At 40.4% G+C, this 12601-nt stretch overlaps 2 protein-coding genes across 8 annotated transcripts in view; both read right to left on the reverse strand.

Annotated features, from left to right (window-relative positions):
- Window positions 1-104: 104 nt before the first annotated feature.
- phf11 (PHD finger protein 11) lies at window positions 105-6482 on the reverse strand. Of its 2 annotated transcripts, XM_035651185.2 has the most exons (18): window positions 6198-6482; window positions 5340-5444; window positions 5120-5253; window positions 4964-4998; window positions 4746-4837; window positions 4126-4196; window positions 3991-4040; window positions 3834-3907; window positions 3712-3734; window positions 3428-3498; window positions 3236-3324; window positions 3103-3110; window positions 2380-2414; window positions 2237-2295; window positions 1901-2024; window positions 1441-1800; window positions 1258-1329; window positions 105-597 (listed from the first exon to the last, which is right to left on the reverse strand). In XM_035651185.2, the coding sequence occupies exons 1-18, from the start codon at window positions 6306-6308 to the stop codon at window positions 521-523; spliced, it is 1590 nt and encodes a 529-aa protein (XP_035507078.1). In that variant the 5' UTR covers window positions 6309-6482; the 3' UTR covers window positions 105-520. The 2 variants fall into 2 exon arrangements, with proteins under 2 accessions (XP_035507078.1, XP_035507079.1); XM_035651186.2 differs by lacking the exon at window positions 4126-4196 and having other exon boundaries at window positions 3991-4003.
- A 1150-nt stretch (window positions 6483-7632) lies between these two features.
- The window catches only part of mcf2lb (mcf.2 cell line derived transforming sequence-like b), a 34303-nt gene continuing 29334 nt past the window's right edge, over window positions 7633-12601 (reverse strand). For 2 of the 6 annotated variants that reach the window (XM_047337152.1, XM_047337149.1), the window contains exons 24-34: window positions 12338-12416; window positions 12103-12166; window positions 11568-11671; window positions 11239-11331; window positions 10847-10906; window positions 10524-10589; window positions 10285-10362; window positions 9779-9888; window positions 8895-9007; window positions 8704-8807; window positions 7633-8603 (exon numbers count right to left, since the gene is read on the reverse strand). In XM_047337152.1, the coding sequence (XP_047193108.1) occupies window positions 8524-8603; window positions 8704-8807; window positions 8895-9007; window positions 9779-9888; window positions 10285-10362; window positions 10524-10589; window positions 10847-10906; window positions 11239-11331; window positions 11568-11671; window positions 12103-12166; window positions 12338-12416 (951 nt within the window). In that variant the 3' untranslated portion in view covers window positions 7633-8523. The remainder of the gene's footprint in view (window positions 8604-8703; window positions 8808-8894; window positions 9008-9778; window positions 9889-10284; window positions 10363-10523; window positions 10590-10846; window positions 10907-11238; window positions 11332-11567; window positions 11672-12102; window positions 12167-12337; window positions 12417-12601) is intronic. The other 4 variants (XM_047337154.1, XM_047337150.1, XM_047337153.1 and 1 more) reach the window with 3 other exon arrangements.

Here is a 12601-nt window from a genome sequence, read left to right on the forward strand (position 1 = left end):
TTTCAGTATATAAGATGATTTTTTTCTGATCTAGGACCATATTTATTTTGAAATTAGTTAATCTGAATGGAAAATGATAAAATATTTAAGATCAGGAAACGTACGACATTTCACATAACAGATTTTATCAGTAAGTTGTTTTTCAGACTAAACAGTGAAGAAAAGTTTAAGCAGAAACATGCTTCAAAACACATTTTGGCAGAGCTTAATTCAGTTTGCTGGGTTGGACATTGTTTCACATTCGTTCAAATTCTTCATGTTCAGTAAATATTTTGAAATCCATTTTTCCAAACTTATTTCAAAATGACATTTCTGTAACTGCATCTTCAATATCATCACATCGCAGGATTCAGTATTTTAAACTTACAAGTGGACAGTTGTACCGTATATCCAGCCCTCTGCTGCTGTAAACATTAAAGCACATTAATCAATAAAAATAAAAAAACACTTAAAAGTATCGGTGAGAATAATAAAACGTAGTTTATAAAAGTAAACTGATGTTCAGCAGCTGCCGACAGACTCATCTCCTCAGCGCTGAGACGACCTTTGACATCGCAGCTGCTGCCTTCGTCAGCTCCATTTGTTTCTGCTGTAACTCTATGAATTATAATATAGAGTGTTATAATACAACACATTGTCATTTGAAAAAAGTCCGGATACTTCTGATAATGTGGTGCTGATGTGACAAAATCTTTATATTTTGTTATTTATTAAACCTACACTTAAGTACAAATTAACAAGTTGCTCCACATTCCTCATTTTAATGCAGGCGACAGGCTCGTGGCGTGGAATTATGACTTTAGTCTCTTAATATTACAACTTTAAACAAAATCTCAGGTTGTTTATGTTGAAATTCTGTCGTAGTTTCAATCCAATCAAATTGCCTACATTATTACCCATTGTCTAATCATAGAAACTGTATTTGTAATCTGTAAACTGTAATTTAACAGTTTTAGGGCCTAACAAAAGGCCATAAAAGTACATCTATTGCGTTTTTGCGAAAATGGTGTTTGGCCTGAGGGTGGCGCCAAAGGATATAAATCAAAACCTCAGCTGTGTAACACGTCAGACTCAGCAAGAGTTTCACCTCTACGTTTTTACAAAAGCTCAACTTTCATCGGTCCGAATTGTACTTCAACCTTCAATGCTTAAACTAGCACGCTCACCCGTTTGTCATGGTAACTCTAAACTACTCTTGACCACGTGAGGGACGAAAGGTTCCAGCCCCTCGTCCAACACCCGAAGAGTGAACCTCACCTTTCTGCTGCTCGGCCACAAGATCTTCCAGCTTCCCAGACGCCGCCATCACTCTCAGCGCGCGATCGTAATCTGTGGAGAGACAAGAGCGTCCTGTAAAACTGCAGAAGTGTCGTACCGTTTTCAGACATGAACTCCCGAGATTGTACGGAAAACCCGTTTGTTTTTTTAACCCTCTCTCACCCTCCTGACTGGCCTGGTCTGACTGGATTCTGTTGGAGATGTCGTTCATCTCATTAATGAAATGGGTAAAGATGGCCCGAGTACATCCGGCCGCGTTGCAGCTTCTCCAGAAGCTCGGGGAGTCCACGCTGGGCTCCTCCGGGTCAATGGGAGGGGCCGCGGGAGAGGGAGCGGAGGAGACCAGGGCGACGCTGGCGGTTTCAGGCGGAGCCGGGGAAATGGCCGAGCCGGTGCCGGTATCACCGCGGGCTCGGGGGCGGTCGGGAGAGGGAGGGGGCACGGCGGAGGTCTGCCGCGGGACAGAGGGTCCAGCGGTTTGTTGATCGGGACTGTGGACGGGGTTCTGCTTAGGACTGAACCCTGAAGAAAGAGAGAGAGTAGTTTACACAAGCCCTGTAAAACCACCAGGACAGTAGCAGAAAATGAATCTGGCTGCATTTGAAACATTTGCCATATTCACCTTGATCTTCTCTGCCCACGGACCAGACCAGAGTGACTTTGGTCCGCGCCGGTGACGACGCTGGAGGTGTGAGTGCAGAACTGGGTGGAACGACAGGAGGCAGCAGACTCTGTGACTCGTTATCCTGAGAGGAAGCAAATACAAATCTTGTTCTGCCAGTGGTGATGACATACCTTGTGTCAATCACATATGAAAATATATAAATTCTGTGATCAAGTGAAGTGACTGTGAAGAAACAGTAAACACTGGATATCAGATTTAAAATTTTTGTTTAGCTGTTAAAAAACCCACAATAAATGGTGCTATCATTGGACAATATGTACAGTAACGACTCACGGAATGGATTGTAATTTCATCTTCATCTTTATTTGTACTCTCATCCTCCAGGTTGATTCCTGAAGAGAGACAGCAGGAGTTTACAAACCGTGTGTGTGTAAAGCGACGTATTAATAAACACAGAATCTGCAGCGACAGTTTACCTGAGGGAGGTTCTGTGGGACTGACTCTCTCGGTTCTGTGAAGGAAGAACATCATCAAAAAAAAAAATGTATCTAGAAACTCGACACGTTAATGCGAATCATATACGACAGTCCTGTGATAGAAACTTATATAAATATGATAAATACGTTTTCTATGTGGTGACATTTGGGGCTGTGGACTGGGGTGGTGTGAGTTCAGATTTACAGATGCTTTTTAGTCGTAACGTGTAGGAGCTGAGCCAATGGTGATTTAATGTGTCAATTAATCAATCATTAACTTTTTGTGATCATAAGTCTTTTAGGTGTTTGTTTGATAAAATGTCAAAAAAATGTTTAATTACATTACAACTTCTGAGAGCCAAAGATGGCATCTTTAATTAATTGCTTTGTCTGAAACAAGAGTACAAATTCCCAAAGACATTAAATTTAAAAATAATATAATAATAAAAATACAGTTAAAATTCATATTTCTTGATTAAATTACTAGATTTTTACCAATTAATTTGTGGAAGACCGTCTACTAACTGATAAATCAACTACTCCTGTAAGCGCCATTAAGATCTTTCTGTTATTTTTGTTTCTTTTTGAAATGTGCTGTGATATATTTACGGCCACACAGTGTGTGCTTCATAAATTAAAACAACAAAATACAATATTGTAAATATTCTAAAAAAACAACTTAAAGCAGTCTTATTTAAATGAATCCCAGAGTATTGGTCTTACCTGACAAACTGAAGCACAGTCGGGAAGAGGAGAAGAACAAATGGTAGAGAAGATTGATATCAGCTTATGAAAACATCTCTTATGATGATATTAGTAGTAATTAGAAATAATCAATACATAAGATTAGACTTACTTGGTGCTCTGGAGCAGAATTTGCACTTTCTTCCAAGTCTGACTCTAAAGGGGCGAAGATTTCCATCTGTGTGTTCGGTTCATTCTCATCTGAGGAGGAAACGAGAATCAGATCAAATCTGTAGGTGAACTCGTTCATTTGAACCCACACACGTTTAAACAATCTCTCTCTTATTGTTAGTGGGATAATAACCTGAGGAAGAAATGTCAGATATTCTCCTCGCCCAGCCTTCGCGTTTACGCTTGGAGGGACTCATCTCCTGTCTGAGTCAAAGCAGAGACATCAGGGGTATTAACAAGTGTCCGTGGAGACTTTTTAAAAATAAATGTAAAGCTAAAAGTGTGGCTTCTGCACGAAACAAAAGAAATTGTATCAAATTGTACCAAAACACATTAAAGCCGTAAAAATGAGATTCTACACAAACAACTCAAAAGACTGAATGGAAAACGGTCGAATGAAAATTTTCACACACTCACTTGTCATTTACACTCAACCGTCTCTGTGTCAAACACAAAAAGCAAAATGATATTGATTAAATTGACCAAATCACAGATCTTAAAAAACTAGATTAGTTTACTTGTGAATAAAAAGTGTGAACCTTGGAGGGCAGATGTGTGGAACTGCCGGATGGGGCGCTGCTGTGACCCGACGGTCCGGCCACCGCGGGATCGTCTGTCGAGAAGAAAGACGTTTAAAAAACTGTTGGCGCTGAGAAGTAAATCATATTAAATAAACGGTGGTGAGCTGAGACGCACCATTAACGTTCCTCTGATGTGATGAAGGAGCATGTTGGTCACAGGACAACCTGTAAAACACACACTCAACGTGATCAGATTAGAAAATATCTGGACTTATAAAGGACGACGTTTGCAAAGTGTGAACATACTCACATGATTATGGTATTAGACAAACTTTCCGAGCGGATGTTTCCCTCTGTCTTCTCACAGGCGAGACAGTAAACCTCATGAAAGTAAACACTGTCTGTTAACAGTTGCTAAACCGAATCTGAGACCAGACTAAAACATCTGTCATGTGATGTTTCTCACTGGGTAACATTAAAAACATTGTTAAAACATAATTAGCATTTAATTCATGAAATACAAACATTTAAAAAAAATGCATCTATAGTGACATGATCCCATGAAAAGATCAAAACAAGAAGTAGTTGGTCCTGACTGAGCCTGTTGACATTTTTGTCAAAAAGATATTAAACAAAAAAATTCTGGGTCCAGAAAGTTAAGCCAACGCAGTGACTGAAACAGGTGTTCTCTGAAATGACCAGCAGAGGGCGACTCCCCTGGTTGCAAAAAGAAGTCGGTATCTGTATAAGTCTGTGAGAAATGACTCAACTTCCCACTTGATTTATAACAGTCTGTTAACTTTTCCTGAGGAGTTTATGGTCTTAATCTGGAGTTTCAAGTCATCTTCAATACGAGCATGTAAATCTTTTGTAAATTAGATTTGCCGTTCAAAGTGATGTGCTTTACATCAATAATTCCATAAATCAAACCTTAGATGATCCTGCTCTGTTGAGACTTTTGGAGGTTCCAGCTTTTGGTGAATAAAAGTTGAGTCCATTTACCAAACCATCGTTTTCTGCTCCTGGAGAAGAAGAAGAAGAAGAAGAAGAAGAAGAAGAAGAAGAAGAAGAAGAAGAAGAAGAAGAATTCCACACATGCGTTAAAAACAAGTCACAGGAAGAAGAAACATTCAAAGACGTCCACTTACTCTGTGGTTGTTCGTGGTGTTTGAAGCAGAATAACCTGATGCATAAAAAAGGAAAATATGAAAATGATCAATTGTTTAAACATTAAATAAACGTGCAGCTGCAGCACTTTTGAAAACATTTTTCTGGACCTACAGTTACAGACATGTCGGCCTCACCCGTATTTCCCCTTGACTGGATCTTCAATGATCTTGGCTCCCCTTTGAACGGCACAGGGGTAGTGGTAGGACTTCGAACAGCTGCGGACTTCACACCCGGCGGTGGCGCCTTTCCTCTTGCATTTGTTACAATTCTAAAGCAAACAAATGAGAAAAAAATTGATTAGCACACAATGAGATGATCGTGTGAAAATGTCTGCGATCTCTTCCAGATCTTTACCAGTTTTCTTCCTCGTTTGACCTCATCCAGCACGTCCTGCACGGAGAAACCAAACAGGTCGTCGGACAGCGGCGAGTTCTCACAGTACAGACCAGAGGAATATAACTGGAAAACACAGAAACAGAAACAGCCCCAGTGAGGAGAAATGTCTTGGGCAGTAACCCTCTTAACTCAGAGACACTTCAGTTGCAATTAAAAGCATAGATGAGGAGCAGCAGCACGGGTATCCAGTTGAAATGTAAATTAAAGGATCAACAACTAAATGAAAGTTTGGATATAATCTGGATTAAAGAGTGACATCTACATAAATATCAGATGACAATGATCATATCCGCTGTAGAGCTGCAACAGTTAATCGATTAATCTGTTAGTAATCGGTTATTAAATGAATCACCAACTATTCTGATAATCAATTTATCGGTTCAAGTAGTTTTTTATGGACAAAAAGGTCAGTATTCTATGATTTCATCTCAAAGTTTCCTCGCTCCTCCGTGACAGTGAACTCAGTATCTTCGGTGTTGTGGACAAAACTAAACATCAACTTGAGGTTTTGGGAAACACGATCGACATTTTTCAACTATCTTGTGACATTTTTTGGACCAAACAACTGATCGATTCATCGAGAAAATAATCGACAGGTTAATCGATTATTTAATTAATTGGTAATTGCAGCCCTATTTGACCGTGATGACGTCATCAAACCCTCGTGACTAAGAAATACAATCGAGATTGTGTGTTTGACATTTTACAGTTTAACCTTAAACTTTGTCATAAATAAAAACCACTTCCTGCTTCTCCTCCGTCTGCTCGTTGTTTTCATCATGACTAAATGAAGACATACGACAGGTGTGTGTTTACCAGACAGTTCTGATGAGCGGTGACCTGGTCTTTGTTGGACAAGGCTCCGGTCGTCACCGTCTCTTCGGAGCGATGACAGAGGATACACGACACCTTAGCGCCGACGTCCATCTCTGCCGACAGCTTCAAACTAACGCTTGTTTATTGATGCTAAATCTGGAATATTGTCTTTTTGAATGTTTCCACGCGGGTCCGACTCATCTGGATCGTCCATCAGATGATTCTGATTCAAACTGATCACTTCCTCCTCAAGTTTCTTTCCCCGCCCTTTTTTTTCCCCTTTCTCTTTCGGTTCAGTGGTTGGTTGCCAGGTTGTAGATATCCCCCCATTGAGGGGGGGAAATGTTGATACAGATCTTCACTGTATATATTATCTTCATGTTTCCTCATGTGGCCATGGTTGTAGACATACTGAGGTAATAAACTGAACTACCCCACGAAAGACTCAAATATTAACTCAACTAAGATTTAAAAGAAAAATACAGACTGTCATAATTTAGTCTATATGTTCTTCATATCTTCATGTTTATTTTTCTGTAACATTCATTTTGCATGTGGGGAATCCTCAAATTTGTAATTTTATTTTCATGTATTTCATTTGCATCCCCAAACAATTTAGGCTAAAGACGTTCCCCAACATGTGTTTTGTGAACAAGTCTCAAAATGTACAGAAATATAACTGTGGACATGACTTTGTCCTCCTCAGAGGAATATATATGGCTCCCTCATTGCTATAATATTTTTCATAAGGATAACAGTTTGATTAGCTCAGTTTAATTACAGTAATCGCTGGTCCTATATGAATTTATGATTCTAACTATTGGTAGTTTCTTAATATTTGGTGGCTCCCTTCAGCAAACATTAGAACAACTTCCCTCTGTTATGAACTCTGTCTGTATATCTTGAGATTCAGGTTGTTTAAATATCATTGAAATAATATTTTGGCATAATAAAATACTTGAATTATATCACATACGTAATTTTAAGGAGTCACAATCATAAAAAGCCACTTGTTTTCATCTTATCGACAAAAAATAATCTGATTCAGAAACTTGGTCACTAGCCCTCATTTCAGTTGGAATAAAAACAAAAATTAATGTGATTTAATAATATTATTCGTATTCGTATTTCTTCAGGGTAGTTTACTGAATTTGATCTATCATTTTCAGGTTAAAGTAATAAGGATGACAAACCTGGCAACCCAGTTGGACAGTTTCACTTTCATTTCTTTCGGTTTCCTCTTCCGTTGCCTCATGTCTCCGAGTAAAATCTGCCCATCATGTTCAAGGAAATAAAAAAATATATTTTTTTACTGTAACCAATGAAAAATGGATCAACATTTAGTTACATGAGAGACATAAGTGTTCTGTCCCTGGTGCGGTCGGGTTGGCACTGTATCAAGCCTGCAAAATCAAACACGCACAGAAACAGTGAGTGAATTACCCCAAGGCGTTTATATATAAAACATTTTCACCATACTTAATGTACAATATAGCATCTCCATTGATAAACATTTCATGACAGACGCATATTAATAAACAATATCTACATTCACAACATGATCCCTGCACAGGGAATAAGTTAGCAGCTATACAGTGACCTCGGATTATTCACACTGGGAAACATCTTCAATCTGCAGCGTACATGAAAAATCCCACAGAGTCAAGACCATGAAGGCAGCACAGACAACGTTGGGGCGGCTGGTGGCGGAAACAGTTTTTCCAATTACAGACGGACGACGACAGACGGGAAGAGAGTGAAAAGAAAGATGTGACGAAAGAAAAGAAGTGAAGCAAAATGAAAAATTGACTAAACATATGTGGTTTTTCTTAGAAATAAATAAACACAAAAGGTGAAAACGCGGGACATAGGGTGATTAAATTCTCAGAAGACATTGTCAAGCTAAAACTTCAGCTTCACCTCTTCTTCTCTTTATTTACAGTAACAGTGGAAATGTAAACTCTCGTCTAATCGCTAATCTTTCCTCATTCACGAGAACACAAACAGATGCATTAACTGAGATCAGTCCTGCTGAACCCATTCATACATCTAGTTCATTATAATCTCGGATCCTGCGTGAAAAAAAATGAATAAGAGTGTGAATAGAGGAAGATCACAACACATTGAATTTACTATATGTTACATATTCATCTCTTCTGTATCTTCACTGTGCGACGACACCGCAGTCAAATCCATCAACAATGTGCAGTTGTCTTGATATGTGGTGATAAGAATGATGTAAAAAATACAGCTTTCTGTGGAGACCTGGAAAAATACTAATGAGCACTGATGTTGGGTCGAGCGTTCAGGAAGTGCCGAGGCCTCTTCAGGGTTTGACGTCAGAGAAGCTGGTGTACGTCTCGCTGCAGCTGGACGACGAGCTGAGGTTTCCAGAGCCGCTGCCTTCTGTTAGGGACACACGTATTTTGAGAGATTGAGGTTCAGACGTCGAAACACTTGTTTATCATCTCACACACTTTTATTTGGGATCCTTCTGTGTGAATACCTGAGCTGGTGAGCGACTGGCAAGACTTGGACTTTTCAATGAGTGTGGTGAGATTAGCAGCAGGGATCCAGCCCTCTTTAGAGGAGCTCAGATTACGCACAAACCTGCAAAAACACAAAAACAAAGTATCAGAGTAGTGCTGCTGTAAGTGTTTTTATTTCTATTAGGCAGCGGTGAAGCTTCATGCTCACCACCGTCCGTCATCTCCCTCTTTGACCAGCTGCACCACCTCGCCGCTCTTCAACGACAGCTCGTGAGCGCCGGTCTTCTTGTAGTCGACCATCACCGTGTATTTTCCGGCACACTGTTCATCAAAAGAAGCAGACGCACTCAAATTACATAAGTTATAGTAACAAGAGAGATCATTTTGGCTTTCATCAGATAAACAATTTGACTCAAAACATTTGAAACAGCACTGATAAGTTCTTTGATAACAGTAAGAGGCCTTTTCAAAAACACGCTTACAAAGTGCTACACAAGAAGAATGACAACAAATCAATAAATGAAAAGTTGAATAATTGAGACAAAAACGCAGTTTTATGTTAACAATGGATCAAATGATGTTTCTTTTCTCACAGTTCTGAAAAACCAGTTGGTGAACTTTCTGCTGCCACCATGTGGCCAAAAGGGAAAAATGCAGCTGGTATTAAAAGAAGAATTTAAAAAAAGGAATCAATTTTTATTTATAATTTTTGCTGGAATATTAGCAAATAATAATCTTATATGTAACAAATTAGACTTGGTCTGGTCCCTTTTCTACAAGTTTAATTGATAAAATTATGTTTCAGATTTCAGAACTCTTAGTACCCTATTTTATGTCTTTTCTTTAATTTCTTTCTTTATTTTAATTTTTCCTTTTGCTGAGATACTTCCCTGGATACTTAGCTAAACCTTGAATTCATCCCAACAAAACCCTTAACTTAACAAAAAAGCCAAACATTCAACTGTTTACCTTGTTGGGATCAGCTGTTTGTCCCCATATAGGCGATGAGATCTGATTTTTGTGTAACCAGGCCTCAGTCCCCAGTGTGATTACCACACAGACAGGCTGACATGCTCACACACAGTGACTCACCAGCTTCTTGGCGTTGTCGTCCTCTTGGTCAGAGTTGAGAGGATCGTCTGCGCTGGAGTAACCGTCGTGCTCCTCTGAGGCGTCCAGCGACAGGGACGTCTTGTTCCAGCCTGAGGAGAGGAAAACGACCGGAGTTAAGTTTACAGCAGCCGGCTTCAACCACGTCATGTCCACCAGACATGCGAGTGACCTGCAGCGAGAGAGCTACAGGGGTGAAAGAGGGGGAAAAGGAAGAACCACAAACAAAGCTCTTAAGGTGGAACAGCTAATCCCGGGAACACCAGCATGACATGACCAGACCCACAGATATTATCAAAAACTTTACGACCGAGGAGCCGGACATGCAGCTCTGAGAAACAAAGTGGCAGGCAACCATTTCTCCATATCTGTGTGCATTTCTTTTGATTCTCACAAGGTCTGAGGGAAACATGGAGAAGTGAAAGTGAAAAGGGACGGTGTGGTCTAATAAAGGCATTAAACAGTGGATGCGTCTCTTTCCCGGGTACCTCTCCACTTTGTCTGTAAGAGACTGGATGTGCTGGACCACCTGGCCCTGCTCAGGTGAAGGGGGGGAGGACCTGCATCTGAGGGACAGGAAGCAATGGAGACACAGCCGGTCACTCAGCAGCAAGCTAAAGCCAATCAAACTCATCGGTGCTGGAGACCTCGGCCGTGCCCGGGCATCATGGATGAACATGGGGGGTGAGCGAGAAAACGCAGTTGTTGCTGAACGAGACAAATTAACCTTTGAAGCCGAAGGGCGTCGGGTCACTCTGGCGTTTCGTCTTGTGGTCGGGGCTCGTGGGGGATCCTACGACCAAGCAGGACAAAAAACAGAGACAAGGTCGGTTGTTGAAACAATGAGCAAGATAAAAAGGTTGATGAGCTCAGACTAGAAAGACGGACACACAAACTTACAGAGGTTGAGGAAGAACGAAAACAAGAGACAAACTAATTCTAACAAGCTACTGCAAAACGAAACTCAGTGTTACGATGCATTAAAGGGAGAATTTTGCACGCTAAGCGGAACTGCGCTGAATACATCTGGGATCTAGAGCTGCGTGATACCTGTCGACGGAAGGATTGTCACGGGTAACGTACAACTTTTATCATCGGTAGGTGACGGCTCTGTGGAGGGAAGCATGCAGGAGTTGACCAACCGACCCAATGTTCTTTAAAATATCTCTTCACTCAAGTTTTGTCCTTGGACATAGTTTGAGAATTTTGGTAAAACGCTTATTAGTTAGATAAATAGATCAATACCATTCTTATGTCTGTGTGGTAAATACAGTATAAGGCTACTGGCAGCAGTTGGTTAGCTTAGCGTAAATACTGGAAATGCAAGCATGGTATCTAGCTTGTCAAACTCTCAGCAAGAAATATAACAGGCATATGTTCTAGTCATTATGACGACGTGAAGTGACATGTTGGATGTGAAGTTGACGATGGCCTGCAGTTACCTTTCTGAGCTTTGAGGTTACTGAAACCTTGTAAGGTAAAGCGCTTTTTAGCTGCAGCAGCTCTGTCTGAGGTCGGGCTTGTCACAGCCTCGCCTGACACCGAGGAAAGACAAGAATACAGGACAGACACAAGGGAGGGAGGAAGGAAGGAAGAAGGTAAGTAGAGTAAATGTAAAATGAGAACATCAATAAAAGGGGAGAAGACAGAAGACGTGGGTTAAACATTAGAAGACGGAAAGCAAAGAGGTTTGCACAACAAATGCTAAAGTCAGATTTGTTGTGGGGAAAAAAAGTTAAAGAAATGTGGCACCTGTCTAACTGGTTCTTACCTTTTCCTGTGGGCTTTGATGAAGAAGAGTTGACGTCAGGGATGCAGGCCTCGCCTTTCTTCTCCTCTCCCTTCTTAAAGCTCCTCTGACCGGTCTTAAACGGACTGTGGGTTTAAAAAATGTTTTTAAATCACCACAAGTGAAGAGAACAAGTGCATAAAGAGAGTGCAGACCTCTGCAAGGGCTGAGGAATCCCCACCTATAGTATACTGCTTCACCCAAAACATACATTCCCATTTGTGTCAAGTTTCAAGATATGACTCAAAATGTCAAGTTTTCTCATGATGGTGAAGAACGCTTATGTATCCAGGTTCGGATATGTATCCAGGTTCGGATATGTATCGAGATTCGGATATGTATCCCTCCCCAAAATCTAATCTGTCACCTTGGCTGAGATCTTTGATAACATTTTCATGCAAATCCGTCCATAACTGTTTGAACAATACTGCTAACTAACAAACAAACTAACTGAACCAAACTGAACATTTCCTTCTTGGTCAAGGTAATAAGTCAGGTAAGGGGAATTCAGACTCACCTGAGACTTACTGCTCCACTGGATGCAGGAGTGGAAACCTGGTCTGGTGCCCTCTGCTGGCTCGCTTTTGAAACACAGAGGGAGGGAGGGAGTTTTAATTTCATAATCATTACAGCTAAACTGTTAATGCTTCAGTTTCTGGTTATGCTCCGATATTAGTATGACAATTACTCGACATTGGACTTAGGTGTGCATTCATATAAAAAACAAAAAAGTGTTTATCTTGTGTCTGTACCTCTGCAGGCTTCCAGCTGGGTCGTCAGAACTTTCCTGATCTCATTCACCCAGGTGGTTTTTACTTCAGATGTTGGTGCCTGAAATAGGACAGTTAAATATTAAAAAGCCCCAGTGTGAGTAGTGTAACATGTACCACTGTTACATGGAGATAGACAATTTTTTCCAATTCTGTACATTGTACTTAAAAGATAATCCATGTCTTTATTTTTGTATTTTTCTTATTGTCAAATTCCACTTATGGCTCAGTAATTCCCAGAAATAG

This window comes from Scophthalmus maximus, chromosome 14, assembly GCF_022379125.1.
Source record: "Scophthalmus maximus strain ysfricsl-2021 chromosome 14, ASM2237912v1, whole genome shotgun sequence".
Lineage (NCBI taxonomy): Eukaryota > Metazoa > Chordata > Actinopteri > Pleuronectiformes > Scophthalmidae > Scophthalmus > Scophthalmus maximus.